A 21,882-nucleotide genomic window follows, 5' to 3' on the forward strand; every position below is an offset into this window, starting at 1 on the left:
GCTAATTGGCTAATATTGTGATTGATTAAGGTGTTGTCATCAATAATGAACAACTGCAAAGTTTTCACTTGATCCGAGAATGGGAAGTGGGAGAAATTTCTAAAGGATTCCACCTAGACAGACAGACGAAGGAAGCTAATATACCCTTTGTAAAAATGACAACCCTTCGTAATCCGTGTATTGTATATATATTTGTGTATATAATTTCGATTTCATAATACATATTGTTTTAAAAATGGGTGAACACGTGTGTGCATACAGTACGTAGACATTAATCTAATAGCAAGCGACAACGAAAACGTGTCAGTGTGAGAGAGAGAGAGAGAGAGAGAGAGAGAAAGTCAGAGGGAGAAACTGAAAGACTGCTTTCAATGTGTTATGTGATTGTATGTGAGAGAGAGAGAAAGTCAGAGGGAGAAACTGAAAGACTGCTTTCAATGTGTTATGTGATTGTATGTGAGAGAGAGAGAGAGAGAAAGTCAGAGGGAGAAACTGAAAGACTGCTTTCAATGTGTTATGTGATTGTATGTGAGAGAGAGAGAGAGAGAGAGAAAGTCAGAGGGAGAAACTGAAAGACTGCTTTCAATGTGTTATGTGATTGTATGTGAGAGAGAGAGAAAGTCAGAGGGAGAAACTGAAAGACTGCTTTCAATGTGTTATGTGATTGTATGTGAGAGAGAGAGAGAGAGAAAGTCAGAGGGAGAAACTGAAAGACTGCTTTCAATGTGTTATGTGATTGTATGTGAGAGAGAGAGAGAGAGAGAAAGGGGGGATGGGTGAGAGACGCGGCTTACAAATGAAATAATTATAAGCCGAGAAAGGAACGAAGGAGATCAGCTTACAGCTACGTACTTTGATGTAGTCAACTTTGTTCACTTGCCTTGAGATAGAAAAGTAACACGTTCACATATTGCAATCTATAGGTCAGATGATGTAAAGGTCATTAGGTCAGATGATGTAAAGGTCATTAGGTCAGATGATGTAAAGGTCATTAGGTCAGATGATGTAAAGGTCATTAGGTCAGATGATGTAAAGGTCATTAGATTTGGTGGCCCATGGTTAACGAGGTTGTCATGTGTCAAGCATAATGATCACTGCTTGTATGTTCCCCAACTAATGCCAGATCCCCATTGAATTGGTGGGAACTCAAAGGGGGTCATTTTTAAAAATTCAAAACCCCAACCTTACCGAGATTTGAACCAGGGCCACGTTCTTTACCATTCTCCCCCCATGGAGACAGTACTATAATCTCATCAATCTAATTGCAAATTAGAAATATAACTAAGTGACTCTCTTAACTTTCCAGTCTTCTGCTCGAGCCCATGCAGTTTCCCATGACCCACATAGCAGATAACGACCTTAATAAGAAAGACAACTTTATTATTTCCATACGAGGGACTCTACTCCATTAAATCTGAAATCATTTCATAGAAGAGCCACACTATTTGAAAATGGCGAGCCCAAGTCTTACACACTATCTGCTAATCCTAATCACCAGTGGTTATATTGCTAAGTCTCACGGTCAGGTTTTCTCAGTCGCATCCACTAAGTACGGACCGGTCAGAGGCGTTGCTGTTGGTAATGGCTCGGAGAGGATTTTCATTTACAGGGGTATACCCTATGCAAAGCCTCCAACAGGTATTTTTATTTTACTAACACAGGCAAGACAATATATATTATAGTGCTTTCTTTATCGAGGACAGCTTTTGCTTTCTGTGACGACATTAGTTGAAACTAAGGAGTGCCTTTGTGTTAGAGGGAGAATTGATTTATATCGGTTAGAATGTGTCAAGGTGGGGAAAAGACTTTTTTCAACTGATGTTTGTACCGTTTTCATCAACATGACAAGTGTTCCTAACTAGAAGCTTCTTTGATCTTCAACTGATAGCATGTTCTTACAAATATAAAAGCTGTCTATCTACATACAAAGTTATCATTTGATTTACAATGTTAGGCATTCCTTGAAACTGTTGTAGGTTTATAAAAACTTAGGTAAATCGTATATATAACTCCTCCTTCGTCGTAAAGATGAGTACATTTCTAAATTCCTACGAACTCGAAGATGACTGTAAAAAACAATCCTCGCTTTTGTAATGACACAAGATGCGTAGAAGTTGATGTGAATCGGGTTTTTCCTAAGTAATGTGACGAGTAAGAACAGAGTAGGATGATGAACAAGAAGAATAACGGACAAGACGCCTAAGAGGACGACGCTAGGCTAGCGACGACAGAGGACTGTGCCCTTTTTATTGTTTATTAAATTGTTGAAGTTATCAGCCTGCGTTATTAAGTATATTCTTGATTCATTCTGTTGTTGTGTCATATGGACTCGCATGCACCAGTAACATATATATACTCATCAACAAAATAGGCCATCAACACTTTAAAAAACTCCGAAGTTTTTGTGACTCCCTTAACGAGGGTATCATGTGGCCAGCAACCGCCTTTTCCCTACTTATGACAGGTACCTATTAGAGCTGGGTGGACTCAGAGGCGCTCAAAGATGACGACACTAAAAATCTCAGTCTTCGTGATTCGAATCAAAAAGCCAAGCGCGTTACCGCCATGCTACTGTGCCTCCAATATTATTAATTACTAGACGGATACGATCCCCGGCCTGTGGGCTTAAGTAGGGTAAGTGGGGAGTGGGTTTAGATCTACGTCAAACATACATAATGTAACCGTAAAAGTAAGGAATGAAAATGAATGTGCCCGTTTGGCTGACATATTTATATCTAATAAGCCCCTATATATAATTCAATGTGAATGTGAATACTGTGAAAACGGGTTTACCCCATTTGTTAAAAATGTTTCCTTCTTCAATAGAGATAAATTTAGGTAATTTTTTTAAATTTTAGGGTCCCCTTGTTGTGGGAGTAACATCAAACATACATTAAGGTCTCCGCCATGATCAAAAGAACATTATGCCAAGTTTTATCAAGATAGGTCTAACGGTTTTAACATACATACATACACACATATATGCTTACCTACATAGGCTTCATACATACATACATACATACATACATACATACATACATACATACACCTTGCATTCAAGTAAAGCGCTTCCAAACCGGGGGTCCCCGGTTCCAATCCTGGTGGAGACTGGGATTTCTAATTTCGGGATCTTTGGGCGCCTCTGAGTCCACCCAGCTCTAATGGGTACCTGACATAAGTTAGGTAAAAGTAACGGCAGTTGGTCGTTGTGCTGGCTACATGACACCCTCGTTAACCGTAGGCCACGGAAACAGATAACTTTTACATCATCTGCCCAATAGACCACAAGGTCTGAAAGCGGTACTTTACTTTTTTAAATTATTAATTTCTATTATAATTGTTATTATATATATATAATTATAAATATAATAGAAATTAATAATTAAAAAAAAAATATGTGTGTGTGTGTGTGTATATCTAATTCATGTTCGTATACTTACGTAGACCATCTAAATGTTTTTATTTTACAGTTATGGCCACCAATAAGCTAATAAGAGAAATGTATGCAATAAGGAGACTAATTATTACACAATGAGCGTTCTTGATTTTATTGAAGGAAAATACAAACTTTCTGTTTTCTTGTTTTCAAAAAGGACATTTACGACTGAAATCACCCGAGCCACCAGATTCTTGGTCAGTAACCAAGGACGCCATTCTTCCATCATTGGACTGTATGCAAAGTCTCCGATATGGTATTCATAGAAACATCAGTGAAGATTGTCTCTATCTAAACGTCTTTAGTCCGTCATCTGATTCAAATACGACACGATTGCCCGTTATGGTTTGGATTTTTGGTGGTGGATTCACCTTGGGATCAGCATCTGTCTACGATGGGTCCTTGTTGGCCAGGAAAGGAGTAGTTGTGATCACTTTCAACTACAGACTGGATGCGTTTGGTTTCCTGAGCACAGAAGATGATTTGATACCTGGCAACTTTGGTTTACTTGACCAGATCTTTGCCTTGAAGTGGGTGAAAGAAAATATAGCCAATTTTGACGGTGATCCTGATCAAGTGACGATATTTGGTGAGAGTGCAGGAGCTTGTAGTGTTTCTATTTTAACTCTATCCCCACTGACAAAAGGTTTGTTTAAAAGAGCCATTATGGAAAGTGGGTCATCGCTATCACCTTGGTGCATTTATCTTCCAAAGTCAAAGTTATCTGCGAGAACGTTAGCCACAAAAATAGGTTCAAAGGTGAACTGTACCATATCAAGTTCTGACCAGTACCTAAACTGCCTACAAAATGTGGATGCGCATCAAATTTTGCAGGCCAGTTATGAAGTTCAACAATCCACTGAGTTTGGTATGATACTTCTACCTCGAATTGAACAGATTTTTGGCGTACTTCCAGCTCTTCCAACTGACTTGCTAGAACATGGTTCCTACGAGCATGTAGACACCATTAGAGGTTTCAATAGCAATGAGGCTGGAGCTCTGAAAGAAAATTTCACCATTGGAGCCACACCAGAAGAAGCGAAAGCAATGATCTTGCAAAATCTTTTAGGAATTTTCAATTTGACAGACAAAGAAACCTTAGTGAGGCAGTTTGAAGAAGTTTATCTTACGAATGCTAGTGATCCTACACTACTACTCCAAAGAGCTTCTGATGCTACCACTGATTTCTTCTACTCTGCACCTGCGATAGAGGAGATGATTCTAATGTCAAAAGTAGCCGCAGATAAGAACCACTACTTCTATCAGTTCAACTATAGAAAAAGTTCAAGTTTGCTACCTATCTGGGCGACAGCTGAGCATGCAGACGAGCTTTATTTCGTGTTTGGGAATTTTAATAATTCATTCTGGGGTTCGAATCCGCCATCTCAAGACGATCTCTTAGTGTCTCAGCAGTTGATGACTTTATGGACCAACTTTGCCAAGACTGGAAACCCAACCTCTTCACTGCCATCAGGGGTCACCTGGTGGCCTGCTTTCAACAAGGATGTTGATTTTCGTCGATAAGGTTTCTAAAGTTGAAATAACGGATAGACTCAAAGCCGTGGAACTCTTCAAGGGTCTACTTCCAATTTTGGAAAACAAAGTGGATAATATTGTCGTGGGCTAGTCGACAATTTGTTTTTTGATAATGATGGCATTTTATCAGAAATTCTTGCTAGGAAGTAATATAAATAAACTCCTATATATGTTTTCTTTTGTAAGGTTGGTAATAAACGTTTGCTCGTTTGTATGTGTATGTATAGTTTCGAACAGTTCAATATAAGTTTATGTTACAAAACAAATCCTCATCTACTGGAAAGTAGTAAAATAATATATGATAACAAGAACAAAATATTCTGATGATCATCAAAGATATACATGAAAGGAGGTGGTGCTAAAGCGCTTAGCTTCCGAGGCGAGCGGTCCTGGTTTCGAATCCTGGTAAAGACTGGAATAATATTTCAGGATCTTTGGGGCTCTTCTTAATACATCCGCTCTAATAGCTGTGGAAAAGTAAAGGAGGTTGGTCGTTCTGCTGGTCACATGACACCTTCGTTAACAGTGGACCAACGAAACCAATGACTTTTACATCATCTGCCCTATAGATGCAGGGTCTGAAAGAGGAATTTTTTAAAACACTTTTTTTACAAATGAAATATGTTGGCTTATTATGATGTTCCACAAAAAAGTAAAGATCCGTTCACCTTTCCAGATAGATTCTACATTCAGAGTCCCATTTAATACATTTATACATAAGTACTGCACCATTCTGTCTTTATTACATCATTTATCAGTGTCTCCGATTGGGTAATGATTACTTTTACCCATTCATTCTCTTTCTTTCAATGTTTGTTTGAAACCTGAAGTAATGGACACATAGTAACAAGGAAAAGTATTTGAATAGACCTCCCTCTTATCCTCTTCTAAAAGATCACAAACAAAATGTAGCCTCATAAACTATTTAGAGAAACAAAAATGACTAAACTGTTCATAACCTTAAGGTCAGAGGTGAATAAAATAAAAACCTTACATTGCATGATATGTATCTACCATTTGAACAACATTTGAACACCATTTGAACACCACATAAAATCTTTAGCTACAAGTGTAGTGAGTGCTGTAGTGAAATTATTTTATGTTCATATAATGAGATATGGTAAATATGTAGCGTATTCTTTAATAATGACATAAAAAAACATAGATCTTTATTTACTGGTAAGTTTGACAACTAAATCATATGAGTATTTAAGAAACTAATTTCATATTTGTTTAAGGTACTGTGAAAACAATTTAAGCACACACAACACACTTCAACACAGTACTGTTTACACATTGATAATGTACACAAACAAAACACAATACTGTTTACTCATTGATAATATATATTTAAAAAAAAAGTAAGTTCCCCTTTCAGACCTTGTGGTCTATATGGCAGATGATTTAAAAGGTCATCTGTTTCTGTGGCCTACGGTTAACAAGGGTGTCATGTGGCCAGCACAACGACCAACCGCCTTTACTTTTCCCTAACTAATGTCAGGAACCCATTAGAGCTGGGTGGACTGAGAGGCTCCCGAGGATCGCGAAATTAAAAAATCCCAGTCATCACCAGGCTTCGAACCCGGGTCCCCGGTTCGGAAGCCAAGCGCTTTACTGCTCAGCCACCGCGCCTCCATTGATAATATATAACAGACACAATATATTTACACACCAATATATATATATATATATATATATATTATATAAATGATTTTTTGCTGTGTCGTCTCAGGAAACCTGCGTCTAAAACGGCCCCAGCAGCCTGAGTCATGGAGCACCACCAAAGATGCACTACACCAATCGTATGACTGCATGCAGTCGCCGTGGTTTGGCTTGGAGGAGTTCGGAGTTCATAGAAACCTCAGCGAAGATTGTCTTTACTTAAATGTCTTCAGTCCGTCGTCTGGAACCAACTCAACACTCTTGCCAGTCATGGTGTGGATCTACGGCGGAGGCTTTAACATGGGAACATCATCGCCTTATGATGGAACAGCTCTTGCTAAGAAAGGTGTAGTTGTGGTCACTTTCAACTACAGACTTGATGCGTTTGGTTTCTTGAGCACAGAAGATGATGTGATACCTGGCAACTTTGGTTTACTTGACCAGATCTTTGCCTTGAAGTGGGTGAAAGAAAATATAGCCAACTTCGGCGGTGATCCTGAAAAAGTAACAATATTTGGCGAGAGTGCTGGAGCTTGTAGCGTTTCTATTTTAACTCTTTCGCCACTGACTAAAGGTTTGTTTAAAAGAGTTATAATGGAAAGTGGGTCGGTTTTATCCCCATGGTGTGTAAAATACCCAACATCTACCTTTCCTCATCACACAATAGCAGCAATGGTAGGTTCAAAGGTTAATTGTAGTGTAGAGCCCTCAGACCACTATTTACAATGTTTACAAAGCATCGACTCTAAGGAGCTTCTGCAGGCTAGTTACGACGTCCAGAAAGCGTCTCATGTAGAATTAATATTGACACCTCGAATAGAACAAGTATTCAATGTACTTCCAGATCTTCCAAGGAGGTTGCTGGACAGTGGTCATTTTGAACATGTCGATTCCATCAGAGGGTTCAACAGCAACGAACTTGCTTTGTTGAAAGAGAACTTTACTCATGGCGCCACACTGGATGAAGTGAAGTCTGATCTTCTGCCGATATTTCTTGCGTACACAAAGTGGCCAGATAAAGGTTCCATTGTGGCTCAGATTGAAGAGCTTTACTTTAAAAACGTATCTGATCCTATTCTTACTCTGCATCGAGCGTCCGATGTCATCTCTGATTTTACATTTGTCTTCCCAGCTCTTCTTGAGTCCATCTCAGCCGCTGGCTCTGCAAGGAACCGAAACAATTACGTTTATGAGTTTAGCTACAGAAAAAGTGACAGCGCTCTACCCGACTGGGCCACTTCCGCACACGCTGACGAGATCATCTTTGTTTTTGGAGAAAGCTACAAGCCAGTGGTTGGGCTGACCCAATTTTCACAAGATGACCTCGCCATAGCGAATGAGGTGATGACACTTTGGACGAACTTTGCCAAGTCTGGTGATCCAACTTCTCCAGAGTCAGTGGATGCTGCCGCCTGGCCAACTTTCAGCGGTACTGATCAACATTTTCTACAAATTAGCAAGGTGCCTACCGTTTCTTTGGCAGGGAGACAAGAAGCTATTAGCTTGTACAGAAACATACTAACAATTATGGAAACCAATCCAAACAGTGTTGTTGTGGGATAGAGGCACGAGAGTTTCTGAGGTCTCAGTTTGAAACTTGAAAGCTATACGTCTTCAAGCAAACTGGTTTTTACTGGTTGGAAAGGAAGGACAAATAAAAAACGCAAAGAAACACAAAATGCAATTTTCAATAGCGCGAGAGTAGCGTCTGATCTGTAATTATTCACAGGATATACATTGTACACAAATACAACATAATGTACGACAGAGTTAATATTTTAGCAAATCTATTCATACTTGACAGCCTCTTACGCATGCTAAAACACTGATAATGAATTGAAAGTAAACTTAATGAACTACACCAATAAAGAGATGATTGTTGTGTGATTCCTATCCTTTACCCGTCAGCGAGTAATTCTTCCATAAAGGCACAAATGTATATATATACGCGCACATGTCTCTTCCTACTATATCGACGGAGATAAGGGCTTGTGGTTCTTACTAATTTGTAGTTCATAGTTTCTGACGGAGATAGGGTTCTAGTTGTTGTTAGTTTGTAGTTCATAGTTTCTGATATTCTTTCTAAAATATTGAAACCTGCCTTTTTACCTGCATGAGCCTACCAGTTAAAGGAGGGGGGAGGGGTGATTTGAGGTTGTGTTCCCATACAAACTGACTTTGTAACCTTGCTTACTGTTCATTCGAAATAATTTTGTTATAAATCAAAATAAAGATACGTTGTAGCTGAGTTTAGTTCCAATGGGCACAAAGTTTTATCCACTGACTCTGTCTTTCTGATTGGAATCATTGACTTCTCCCACTTCCCCTTCTCGGTGTCAGATTGAAACTTTGCCCCCAAGTATCTCAGTGTTGATGACATGAATCATTGAGAACAAAATTAGCTAATCAATTTCTATATCAATTAATAAAAATAAATTATAGCGTTTATATAGCGCTACTTTCATACTTATAGCATGCTCAGGGCGCTATGGTCCAATCTCATTTGTTGACCAGTGGAGGTAGGGGACATCTGGGAGAAGGTTTTTCTTGCTGCCTTCAGGCGCTCAATAAACACAACTCTGCTAGAGTCGGGTGTCGAAGCTCGAGCCCCCTCAATAGGTAGCCAAGCCAAGTTCAAACGTCCTTAGCCTCTCGGCCACGCTTTCCACTATATAGACTGTAGGGCCTGCTAATCTAAGTGGAAATAAGCCTTGTGCTTTGCTCTTATAAAGCCTTATGTGCTGGCCTCTTTCAGTGGTAGAACGACTAGGGTTCATCTCACACACTTTTTCATGTGGCTGTGGAGCCCTATTTTGGAGAGACACTCCCGTCCACAAATATCGCAGGTTTAATAAAAAAAAGTGAGATGAAAGCCTGGGCATTGTTTATGGTCGGAACGATGTAGCCCACACAGAAGTTTCCCCTCTCCGCGCAGCTGATGTGACAAAAGGAACGGAATATCCAATACAGTTTGGGATCAGTAGCGTCGCAGGCTCTGCCAGGCTGTAGCACGGTGTGCCACAGTCTGCTTAAGCTCCTGATTTTTCCTCAGGGTTGTCTCCCGAAGCCTTTACCGCGTTTGGGTATAGCCGCAGGTAGCGGAGGTTTGGATTCAGAGATTTCCCTTCTCCTAGATAGGTAGCCAACCAAGGCTAACGAGCCCCTCCTGCACAAAGCTCACTGGTTTGGGCGCCAGTTGCTCGCCTTTGCCCCTTCTCCTGTCTGTGGTAACGGTTCCGCCAGGCTCAGTATCTGAACCACACATTAAGGCCAGTAGTGGTACTGATTGTCAGAGGCTATTTGAGACGCATGCCATTGGAAGCATTTTATAGGTAACTAGCCTGACATTACCCGCGGCCTGCGGGTCTAAGTTTGTGTTTACTAATCTAGTGGATAAGATTTAGATGTATGTTAAACTTAGCTAATGATCCTTTCAATTTTTTTTTCTCTTTCGCTACGAAAATAAAATTAGTTTTGCGAAAATGGGTTTACCCGAAGCAGATACATTCATATCTATTAAAAACGAAAAGACCGATAGCTTTGTTAAATGAATGGGATTATAAAGTAAACAATTAAACGAAATAATTTTTAGTACGCGATTCATGAATGAATTTAGGCTGCGCCTTCGACACGGAGGTCACGATAAAGGCCTATCTCAATCAATTGAAAATAAATTGAAAAAGTGATTGTCTAATGCGGCTCTGGCCTGTTTGATCATTACGTATTGAGATTCGTTGGATAATTAATCATCCAATGAATGTAAACATAAGAATACCCTGTAAACTACATGTGATAATAATTTGCTGTATAGACATTATAATTTCATGTAATACGACTGGTGAATATGTACAGTCGTATTAAGGAAAGAAAAAAACAATTAAAACTAACATTTTTTGTTTCTTAGAATGCACTTTCATGTTATTTACACACTAGTCGACCGGTGGAGTAGCATACGCCGCTATTTTGCAGGGCCAACCTTAGTCCACTGCAACCTACGCGACCGCAGTGGGCCCAGCACTTTTATAGGACCCGCGCTAATTTTAGGTGTATAAATTATTAAATTAATCCATTTTATAACTTATAACATATTTCCCGCGGCCTCCTGTCGATTTAACAGGAGGTCCTGGAAATCTCCTGAAATTGCAAAATATACGAAAAAGTCCTGGAAATGTCCGTAAATTATTAAAATCTTTTGAAGACTCATACCAATCTCCTGTAATATACAGACGAAAATTGTCTTTTTTTCACTCTTAAATTACCTAGGATAACTCCCTCCGTCAGAGTTGAAAAAAAAAAGAGTGATCTTCCATTGTGTCTAAACTCTTAAGCGTGCTCTGTCGCTTCGAAGGTTACTACAGAGTAGATTACTTTCCCCCTCCCTTTTGTTTTTAGAGGTGAGGTAGAGTGATATTGCAACGGTAGTAGTAGTAGTAGTAGTAGTAGTAGTAGTAGTAGTAGTAGTAGTAGTAGTAGTAGTAGTAGTAGTAGTAGTAGTAGTAGTAGTAGTAGTAGTAGTAGTAGTAGTAGTAGTAGTAGTAGTAGTAGTAGTAGTAGTAGTAGTAGTAGTAGTAGTAGTAGTAGTAGTAGTAGTAGTAGTAGTAGTAGTAGTAGTAGTAGTAGTAGTAGTAGTAGTAGTAGTAGTAGTAGTAGTAGTAGTAGTAGTAGTAGTAGTAGTAGTAGTAGTAGTAGTAGTAGTAGTAGTAGTAGTAGTAGTAGTAGTAGTAGTAGTAGTAGTAGTAGTAGTAGTAGTAGTAGTAGTAGTAGTAGTAGTAGTAGTAGTAGTAGTAGTAGTAGTAGTAGTAGTAGTAGTAGTAGTAGTAGTAGTAGTAGTAGTAGTAGTAGTAGTAGTAGTAGTAGTAGTAGTAGTAGTAGTAGTAGTAGTAGTAGTAGTAGTAGTAGTAGTAGTAGTAGTAGTAGTAGTAGTAGTAGTAGTAGTAGTAGTAGTAGTAGTAGTAGTAGTAGTAGTAGTAGTAGTAGTAGTAGTAGTAGTAGTAGTAGTAGTAGTAGTAGTAGTAGTAGTAGTAGTAGTAGTAGTAGTAGTAGTAGTAGTAGTAGTAGTAGTAGTAGTAGTAGTAGTAGTAGTAGTAGTAGTAGTAGTAGTAGTAGTAGTAGTAGTAGTAGTAGTAGTAGTAGTAGTAGTAGTAGTAGTAGTAGTAGTAGTAGTAGTAGTAGTAGTAGTAGTAGTAGTAGTAGTAGTAGTAGTAGTAGTAGTAGTAGTAGTAGTAGTAGTAGTAGTAGTAGTAGTAGTAGTAGTAGTAGTAGTAGTAGTAGTAGTAGTAGTAGTAGTAGTAGTAGTAGTAGTAGTAGTAGTAGTAGTAGTAGTAGTAGTAGTAGTAGTAGTAGTAGTAGTAGTAGTAGTAGTAGTAGTAGTAGTAGTAGTAGTAGTAGTAGTAGTAGTAGTAGTAGTAGTAGTAGTAGTAGTAGTAGTAGTAGTAGTAGTAGTAGTAGTAGTAGTAGTAGTAGTAGTAGTAGTAGTAGTAGTAGTAGTAGTAGTAGTAGTAGTAGTAGTAGTAGTAGTAGTAGTAGTAGTAGTAGTAGTAGTAGTAGTAGTAGTAGTAGTAGTAGTAGTAGTAGTAGTAGTAGTAGTAGTAGTAGTAGTAGTAGTAGTAGTAGTAGTAGTAGTAGTAGTAGTAGTAGTAGTAGTAGTAGTAGTAGTAGTAGTAGTAGTAGTAGTAGTAGTAGTAGTAGTAGTAGTAGTAGTAGTAGTAGTAGTAGTAGTAGTAGTAGTAGTAGTAGTAGTAGTAGTAGTAGTAGTAGTAGTAGTAGTAGTAGTAGTAGTAGTAGTAGTAGTAGTAGTAGTAGTAGTAGTAGTAGTAGTAGTAGTAGTAGTAGTAGTAGTAGTAGTAGTAGTAGTAGTAGTAGTAGTAGTAGTAGTAGTAGTAGTAGTAGTAGTAGTAGTAGTAGTAGTAGTAGTAGTAGTAGTAGTAGTAGTAGTAGTAGTAGTAGTAGTAGTAGTAGTAGTAGTAGTAGTAGTAGTAGTAGTAGTAGTAGTAGTAGTAGTAGTAGTAGTAGTAGTAGTAGTAGTAGTAGTAGTAGTAGTAGTAGTAGTAGTAGTAGTAGTAGTAGTAGTAGTAGTAGTAGTAGTAGTAGTAGTAGTAGTAGTAGTAGTAGTAGTAGTAGTAGTAGTAGTAGTAGTAGTAGTAGTAGTAGTAGTAGTAGTAGTAGTAGTAGTAGTAGTAGTAGTAGTAGTAGTAGTAGTAGTAGTAGTAGTAGTAGTAGTAGTAGTAGTAGTAGTAGTAGTAGTAGTAGTAGTAGTAGTAGTAGTAGTAGTAGTAGTAGTAGTAGTAGTAGTAGTAGTAGTAGTAGTAGTAGTAGTAGTAGTAGTAGTAGTAGTAGTAGTAGTAGTAGTAGTAGTAGTAGTAGTAGTAGTAGTAGTAGTAGTAGTAGTAGTAGTAGTAGTAGTAGTAGTAGTAGTAGTAGTAGTAGTAGTAGTAGTAGTAGTAGTAGTAGTAGTAGTAGTAGTAGTAGTAGTAGTAGTAGTAGTAGTAGTAGTAGTAGTAGTAGTAGTAGTAGTAGTAGTAGTAGTAGTAGTAGTAGTAGTAGTAGTAGTAGTAGTAGTAGTAGTAGTAGTAGTAGTAGTAGTAGTAGTAGTAGTAGTAGTAGTAGTAGTAGTAGTAGTAGTAGTAGTAGTAGTAGTAGTAGTAGTAGTAGTAGTAGTAGTAGTAGTAGTAGTAGTAGTAGTAGTAGTAGTAGTAGTAGTAGTAGTAGTAGTAGTAGTAGTAGTAGTAGTAGTAGTAGTAGTAGTAGTAGTAGTAGTAGTAGTAGTAGTAGTAGTAGTAGTAGTAGTAGTAGTAGTAGTAGTAGTAGTAGTAGTAGTAGTAGTAGTAGTAGTAGTAGTAGTAGTAGTAGTAGTAGTAGTAGTAGTAGTAGTAGTAGTAGTAGTAGTAGTAGTAGTAGTAGTAGTAGTAGTAGTAGTAGTAGTAGTAGTAGTAGTAGTAGTAGTAGTAGTAGTAGTAGTAGTAGTAGTAGTAGTAGTAGTAGTAGTAGTAGTAGTAGTAGTAGTAGTAGTAGTAGTAGTAGTAGTAGTAGTAGTAGTAGTAGTAGTAGTAGTAGTAGTAGTAGTAGTAGTAGTAGTAGTAGTAGTAGTAGTAGTAGTAGTAGTAGTAGTAGTAGTAGTAGTAGTAGTAGTAGTAGTAGTAGTAGTAGTAGTAGTAGTAGTAGTAGTAGTAGTAGTAGTAGTAGTAGTAGTAGTAGTAGTAGTAGTAGTAGTAGTAGTAGTAGTAGTAGTAGTAGTAGTAGTAGTAGTAGTAGTAGTAGTAGTAGTAGTAGTAGTAGTAGTAGTAGTAGTAGTAGTAGTAGTAGTAGTAGTAGTAGTAGTAGTAGTAGTAGTAGTAGTAGTAGTAGTAGTAGTAGTAGTAGTAGTAGTAGTAGTAGTAGTAGTAGTAGTAGTAGTAGTAGTAGTAGTAGTAGTAGTAGTAGTAGTAGTAGTAGTAGTAGTAGTAGTAGTAGTAGTAGTAGTAGTAGTAGTAGTAGTAGTAGTAGTAGTAGTAGTAGTAGTAGTAGTAGTAGTAGTAGTAGTAGTAGTAGTAGTAGTAGTAGTAGTAGTAGTAGTAGTAGTAGTAGTAGTAGTAGTAGTAGTAGTAGTAGTAGTAGTAGTAGTAGTAGTAGTAGTAGTAGTAGTAGTAGTAGTAGTAGTAGTAGTAGTAGTAGTAGTAGTAGTAGTAGTAGTAGTAGTAGTAGTAGTAGTAGTAGTAGTAGTAGTAGTAGTAGTAGTAGTAGTAGTAGTAGTAGTAGTAGTAGTAGTAGTAGTAGTAGTAGTAGTAGTAGTAGTAGTAGTAGTAGTAGTAGTAGTAGTAGTAGTAGTAGTAGTAGTAGTAGTAGTAGTAGTAGTAGTAGTAGTAGTAGTAGTAGTAGTAGTAGTAGTAGTAGTAGTAGTAGTAGTAGTAGTAGTAGTAGTAGTAGTAGTAGTAGTAGTAGTAGTAGTAGTAGTAGTAGTAGTAGTAGTAGTAGTAGTAGTAGTAGTAGTAGTAGTAGTAGTAGTAGTAGTAGTAGTAGTAGTAGTAGTAGTAGTAGTAGTAGTAGTAGTAGTAGTAGTAGTAGTAGTAGTAGTAGTAGTAGTAGTAGTAGTAGTAGTAGTAGTAGTAGTAGTAGTAGTAGTAGTAGTAGTAGTAGTAGTAGTAGTAGTAGTAGTAGTAGTAGTAGTAGTAGTAGTAGTAGTAGTAGTAGTAGTAGTAGTAGTAGTAGTAGTAGTAGTAGTAGTAGTAGTAGTAGTAGTAGTAGTAGTAGTAGTAGTAGTAGTAGTAGTAGTAGTAGTAGTAGTAGTAGTAGTAGTAGTAGTAGTAGTAGTAGTAGTAGTAGTAGTAGTAGTAGTAGTAGTAGTAGTAGTAGTAGTAGTAGTAGTAGTAGTAGTAGTAGTAGTAGTAGTAGTAGTAGTAGTAGTAGTAGTAGTAGTAGTAGTAGTAGTAGTAGTAGTAGTAGTAGTAGTAGTAGTAGTAGTAGTAGTAGTAGTAGTAGTAGTAGTAGTAGTAGTAGTAGTAGTAGTAGTAGTAGTAGTAGTAGTAGTAGTAGTAGTAGTAGTAGTAGTAGTAGTAGTAGTAGTAGTAGTAGTAGTAGTAGTAGTAGTAGTAGTAGTAGTAGTAGTAGTAGTAGTAGTAGTAGTAGTAGTAGTAGTAGTAGTAGTAGTAGTAGTAGTAGTAGTAGTAGTAGTAGTAGTAGTAGTAGTAGTAGTAGTAGTAGTAGTAGTAGTAGTAGTAGTAGTAGTAGTAGTAGTAGTAGTAGTAGTAGTAGTAGTAGTAGTAGTAGTAGTAGTAGTAGTAGTAGTAGTAGTAGTAGTAGTAGTAGTAGTAGTAGTAGTAGTAGTAGTAGTAGTAGTAGTAGTAGTAGTAGTAGTAGTAGTAGTAGTAGTAGTAGTAGTAGTAGTAGTAGTAGTAGTAGTAGTAGTAGTAGTAGTAGTAGTAGTAGTAGTAGTAGTAGTAGTAGTAGTAGTAGTAGTAGTAGTAGTAGTAGTAGTAGTAGTAGTAGTAGTAGTAGTAGTAGTAGTAGTAGTAGTAGTAGTAGTAGTAGTAGTAGTAGTAGTAGTAGTAGTAGTAGTAGTAGTAGTAGTAGTAGTAGTAGTAGTAGTAGTAGTAGTAGTAGTAGTAGTAGTAGTAGTAGTAGTAGTAGTAGTAGTAGTAGTAGTAGTAGTAGTAGTAGTAGTAGTAGTAGTAGTAGTAGTAGTAGTAGTAGTAGTAGTAGTAGTAGTAGTAGTAGTAGTAGTAGTAGTAGTAGTAGTAGTAGTAGTAGTAGTAGTAGTAGTAGTAGTAGTAGTAGTAGTAGTAGTAGTAGTAGTAGTAGTAGTAGTAGTAGTAGTAGTAGTAGTAGTAGTAGTAGTAGTAGTAGTAGTAGTAGTAGTAGTAGTAGTAGTAGTAGTAGTAGTAGTAGTAGTAGTAGTAGTAGTAGTAGTAGTAGTAGTAGTAGTAGTAGTAGTAGTAGTAGTAGTAGTAGTAGTAGTAGTAGTAGTAGTAGTAGTAGTAGTAGTAGTAGTAGTAGTAGTAGTAGTAGTAGTAGTAGTAGTAGTAGTAGTAGTAGTAGTAGTAGTAGTAGTAGTAGTAGTAGTAGTAGTAGTAGTAGTAGTAGTAGTAGTAGTAGTAGTAGTAGTAGTAGTAGTAGTAGTAGTAGTAGTAGTAGTAGTAGTAGTAGTAGTAGTAGTAGTAGTAGTAGTAGTAGTAGTAGTAGTAGTAGTAGTAGTAGTAGTAGTAGTAGTAGTAGTAGTAGTAGTAGTAGTAGTAGTAGTAGTAGTAGTAGTAGTAGTAGTAGTAGTAGTAGTAGTAGTAGTAGTAGTAGTAGTAGTAGTAGTAGTAGTAGTAGTAGTAGTAGTAGTAGTAGTAGTAGTAGTAGTAGTAGTAGTAGTAGTAGTAGTAGTAGTAGTAGTAGTAGTAGTAGTAGTAGTAGTAGTAGTAGTAGTAGTAGTAGTAGTAGTAGTAGTAGTAGTAGTAGTAGTAGTAGTAGTAGTAGTAGTAGTAGTAGTAGTAGTAGTAGTAGTAGTAGTAGTAGTAGTAGTAGTAGTAGTAGTAGTAGTAGTAGTAGTAGTAGTAGTAGTAGTAGTAGTAGTAGTAGTAGTAGTAGTAGTAGTAGTAGTAGTAGTAGTAGTAGTAGTAGTAGTAGTAGTAGTAGTAGTAGTAGTAGTAGTAGTAGTAGTAGTAGTAGTAGTAGTAGTAGTAGTAGTAGTAGTAGTAGTAGTAGTAGTAGTAGTAGTAGTAGTAGTAGTAGTAGTAGTAGTAGTAGTAGTAGTAGTAGTAGTAGTAGTAGTAGTAGTAGTAGTAGTAGTAGTAGTAGTAGTAGTAGTAGTAGTAGTAGTAGTAGTAGTAGTAGTAGTAGTAGTAGTAGTAGTAGTAGTAGTAGTAGTAGTAGTAGTAGTAGTAGTAGTAGTAGTAGTAGTAGTAGTAGTAGTAGTAGTAGTAGTAGTAGTAGTAGTAGTAGTAGTAGTAGTAGTAGTAGTAGTAGTAGTAGTAGTAGTAGTAGTAGTAGTAGTAGTAGTAGTAGTAGTAGTAGTAGTAGTAGTAGTAGTAGTAGTAGTAGTAGTAGTAGTAGTAGTAGTAGTAGTAGTAGTAGTAGTAGTAGTAGTAGTAGTAGTAGTAGTAGTAGTAGTAGTAGTAGTAGTAGTAGTAGTAGTAGTAGTAGTAGTAGTAGTAGTAGTAGTAGTAGTAGTAGTAGTAGTAGTAGTAGTAGTAGTAGTAGTAGTAGTAGTAGTAGTAGTAGTAGTAGTAGTAGTAGTAGTAGTAGTAGTAGTAGTAGTAGTAGTAGTAGTAGTAGTAGTAGTAGTAGTAGTAGTAGTAGTAGTAGTAGTAGTAGTAGTAGTAGTAGTAGTAGTAGTAGTAGTAGTAGTAGTAGTAGTAGTAGTAGTAGTAGTAGTAGTAGTAGTAGTAGTAGTAGTAGTAGTAGTAGTAGTAGTAGTAGTAGTAGTAGTAGCAGTAGCAGTAGCAGCAGCAGCAGCAGCAGCAGCAGCAGCAGCAGCAGCAGCAGCAGCAGCAGCAGCAGCAGCAGCAGCAGCAGCAGCAGCAGCAGCAGCAGCAGCAGCAGCAGCAGCAGCAGCAGCAGCAGCAGCAGCAGCAGCAGCAGCAGCAGCAGCAGCAGCAGCAGCAGCAGCAGCAGCAGCAGCAGCAGCAGCAGCAGCAGCAGCAGCAGCAGCAGCAGCAGCAGCAGCAGCAGCAGCAGCAGCAGCAGCAGCAGCAGCAGCAGCAGCAGCAGCAGCAGCAGCAGCAGCAGCAGCAGCAGCAGCAGCAGCAGCAGCAGCAGCAGCAGCAGCAGCAGCAGCAGCAGCAGCAGCAGCAGCAGCAGCAGCAGCAGCAGCAGCAGCAGCAGCAGCAGCAGCAGCAGCAGCAGCAGCAGCAGCAGCAGCAGCAGCAGCAGCAGCAGCAGCAGCAGCAGCAGCAGCAGCAGCAGCAGCAGCAGCAGCAGCAGCAGCAGCAGCAGCAGCAGCAGCAGCAGCAGCAGCAGCAGCAGCAGCAGCAGCAGCAGCAGCAGCAGCAGCAGCAGCAGCAGCAGCAGCAGCAGCAGCAGCAGCAGCAGCAGCAGCAGCAGTAGTAGTAGTAGTAGTAGTAGTAGTAGTAGTAGTAGTAGTAGTAGTAGTAGTAGTAGTAGTAGTAGTAGTAGTAGTAGTAGTAGTATACAATTTCTTAACACCTTAGAATTAAGCGAAAACTGTAATAACAATTTTAGATCACTTATAGATGTATGTAAAGATTTACAGTACACCAATATGTTCATATGTGGTCGTGGTCGTGGTCGTGGCTCGGAAGCAGTGAACCACTTCGCGGTATGGTTCCCTTATGGTTCCCTTATGGTTCCCTTGTTTCATTATTGGATTGAAAATAATTTACTCAACATAACTTTTGTTTAAAAATAACTTTTTTGTTTAAAAATATTTGCTTAAAAATATTAAAAATATTTAAATTCAATACTACAAAACCAACATTGCTTATAGATACCGATATAAAGTAGGCCTTCTTGGCAGTGCATTACGTATCACTTTGTAAGAACACATTTACTTTCTGACAGTGATGTGTAAGCGGATTATCATTGTGTAACATGTGGATGGTTTCTCATGGACCTGTAGCTAGAAGGTCATACACCACAAGCCTTGTCCCAGTTCACTTCAAGTCATTCCAAAAGTATAAATGTCAAAGTTCATTTGAAATCTGCAAGTCATCTGATGTTGTTGGTCATGCTTAGTCTAATGATTCTTTGGTTCCTGCAAGTCATCTGATGTTGTTGGTCATGCTTAGTCTAATGATTCATTGGTTCCTGCAAGGGATCACGCTCATCTCCCTGGTCCGGGTACTGGTGGAGGCAGAGTCGTACTCAGTGACACGCACAAAGTATGGACCGGTCAGAGGCGTAACTCCTTTTGCCAAACCCCCCACAGGTATTAATTAATATGTCTGCATGTCATTCTCCACATCAAAACACCATCATACTCATTTCTGAAACACCATTCTGCGCATTAAAAAAATAAAGATATCACTCATTTACAAAATATTTTTAGCACATTCAGAGAAACATTTTGGCACATTCCGAGAAACATTTTGGCACATTCAGAGAAACATTTTAGCACATTCAGAGAAACATTTTAGCACATTCAGAGAAACATTTTGGCACATTCAGAGAAACATTTTAGCACATTCAGAGAAACATTTTGGCACATTCAGAGAAACATTTTGGCACATTTACAGAAGCAATATTTAGTACGTATTCCAAATCCTGATTTAGAAGCTAGTGTACACATTTGTACACCATTCAGGATGACATGTCCGTACTTAATATTAACTGCATTGCGGTTTGGCTAATTAAAGAGAACCAATACCTGCTAAACACTAAATACACTTTCTATCGCGACACGAGAATGAGAATACTCCTGAACACCTAGACAATGGTGCTAACAAATCTCACACAGAGTGAAAAAACAGTAGATTCAGTCTTTAGGAACTTTACATATTTCTATTCATCTTTCTGTCGTTTCTTCTTCTTTCAGGTTTTGTGTTTTTCTTATCAACCTTCCATCCCTTTCTCCTTGTTAATGTATTGATAACATAGAACAGTGATGCTCAACCGTATTCGGCCGGCGGGCCATTTTAATTTCCGACACTTGTGTCGCGGGCCACGTCAACAAAAAATGAAGTTTATCTTAAACCAACTTTTAAATATCCGGCTGCATGAGATGTGCACTGAATCTAGAACTCTAGAGGTTCGTCCTTGAGACGAATGACATAACATGGGTTTCAAAAGATTCATCACTGAAAACGTTGTGTCCTCACAAACAGGTGCTGTTCATTAGTGTGATCATCATTAACGCTTGGTGTCGGAGATTTAGAAAAGTTTCTTCAAGGAACAAAGATTACAAATCAATTGTCTGCATCACTTAAAATTTGTTAAGATGGGTTGTCTAGCTTGTGTAAGTTGCAGCTCTGTCTGGGCACTTGGCACATTAGCCGCGAATGGATTTTTGAAACCACGAACTTTGTTCAATCTGAACACGATCACCATCACATTGGCTGAACAGACTGAACAGCTTGCCACATAAATTTTGTTGGTGAATAATTAAATGAAGCCACAGAGACTTGGTACCATTTGACACGACAATATTTCTAATAACACTTACTGTCAACTATACTTGTGGCACCATCAGTAGTCACTCCAAGTAATTTCTCCCAAGCAAGAGAAAGATCCTCTGTGATAGTTGAAACTTCTTTGACATGACTTCGCTAGTGGAGGTCTCATGCATGCCCCTCATAGCTACTAATTTCTCTGATTTCAAAACTGCTGTTTGTACCGAAAACAATTACCAATATTTTGAGCGGCATCAGATTTGTCGGTAGACTTTTCAGCGGCAATAGAAAACATTTCGACATCCGATTTGTCTATTAGTTTTGAATGGAGATATCTTTCACTAGCTTTTTAATTATTATGAGAAAGGCTGACGGCTTCAACAGCATTCTTCTTTTCAGGACTGATTTCTCCCATCATTGTTAGCAAGCACTATTTTTATGCAATGGCCGTCGGAAAATGTCTTTATTTCTCTACTTACAATGTGTATAGCTTTGTAGCTAACCTTACAGCCGACTTATTTTATTGTTTGTTTTTGGTAAACATTGTCATCAGTCCTTCAGTCTAGGTGTAATATAATAGTTGCGTCTCAAACCAAGAATGCCGCCTTATTTATTTATGTGTTGGTTTCATAAAGGTGTTTAATGTTATATTGTTTAGAAAGAGCCACTCTTTCTTGATATGAAAACTATGATGGCTTAGTGTCACTACCCATCCATTTACCCTAACGTAAGGAAAGATTTATTTTGTGAACAGAGGATTTTTTACACTTTGTGTCGACGTGTCGGCGGGCCGGATGGAATCACGTAGCCGGCCGGATGTGGCCCGCGGGCCGTATTTTGGGCATCACTGACATAGAAGATAATAAAGGAAACTAGTACCTTGCTTTAAGAGCTTATTGACACACTCCATTAACATCTTACCTTTCACCTGGTAATAGAGAAAAAAAATCTTTCTTCTTAATAGTAGAATATAAAATACCTAATCATTGTGTAAACCCCACTTCCACCTCCCCAAGCCACCTCCCAAAAAAAAAATAATGTATGAACTTTGGGGAAATACAGAAAATACAATGCAAACGTTAAATAGAAAGCTTGCAGTTTTAATCGAATACATAAATATAGGTATACATAATAATATAGAAATAAAAACAAATATGCATAAATATTTTAGTGTTCTCGAATGTCTACATTTGTGTTTCTTTGAATTGACCTCAACAGGGAATCTGAGATTGAAGTCACCTCAGCCACCTGATTCATGGTTTGCTACCAGGGATGCAATACAGCCGCAAAGTGACTGCTTTCAAATGATTGGTTTTGACATTCCAATGAACATCAGTGAAGATTGTCTTTATCTAAACATCTTTACTCCGTCTTCTGAGACAAACAGTACTCTCTTGCCTGTTATGGTCTGGATCTACGGGGGAGGTTTTACCCAGGGCTCCTCGGTGCCCTACGATGGGGAAGCTCTAGTCAGAAATGGTGTCGTTTTCGTCACCATAAACTACAGGCTCGATGCGTTTGGCTTCCTAAGTACAGAAGATGAAGTCATACCAGGCAACTTTGGTTTACTTGACCAGATATTTGCCCTAAAGTGGGTGAAAGAAAATATAGCCAATTTTGGCGGAGATCCTGATCTAGTGACGATATTTGGTGAGAGTGCAGGAGCTTGTAGTGTTTCCATTTTAACTCTTTCACCACTGGCAAAAGGTTTGTTTAAGAGAGCCA

General features: G+C 38.1%; 1 protein-coding gene across 1 annotated transcript in view; it reads left to right on the forward strand.

Moving 5' to 3' along the window:
* The first annotated feature begins 1,379 nt into the window (after positions 1 to 1,379).
* LOC106065808 (uncharacterized) overlaps positions 1,380 to 21,882 on the forward strand; it is a 26,315-nt gene continuing 5,812 nt past the window's right edge. Inside the window, exons 1-6 of the mRNA XM_056029624.1 lie at positions 1,380 to 1,638; positions 3,594 to 4,957; positions 5,159 to 5,162; positions 6,705 to 8,195; positions 18,864 to 18,977; positions 21,376 to 21,882. The exon at positions 21,376 to 21,882 is cut by the window's right edge and continues 987 nt beyond it. Coding sequence (XP_055885599.1) covers positions 1,452 to 1,638; positions 3,594 to 4,957; positions 5,159 to 5,162; positions 6,705 to 8,195; positions 18,864 to 18,977; positions 21,376 to 21,882 — 3,667 coding nt within the window. The 5' untranslated portion in view covers positions 1,380 to 1,451. The remainder of the gene's footprint in view (positions 1,639 to 3,593; positions 4,958 to 5,158; positions 5,163 to 6,704; positions 8,196 to 18,863; positions 18,978 to 21,375) is intronic.

The sequence above is a fragment of the Biomphalaria glabrata genome, chromosome 5 (assembly GCF_947242115.1).
Source record: "Biomphalaria glabrata chromosome 5, xgBioGlab47.1, whole genome shotgun sequence".
NCBI lineage: Eukaryota > Metazoa > Mollusca > Gastropoda > Planorbidae > Biomphalaria > Biomphalaria glabrata.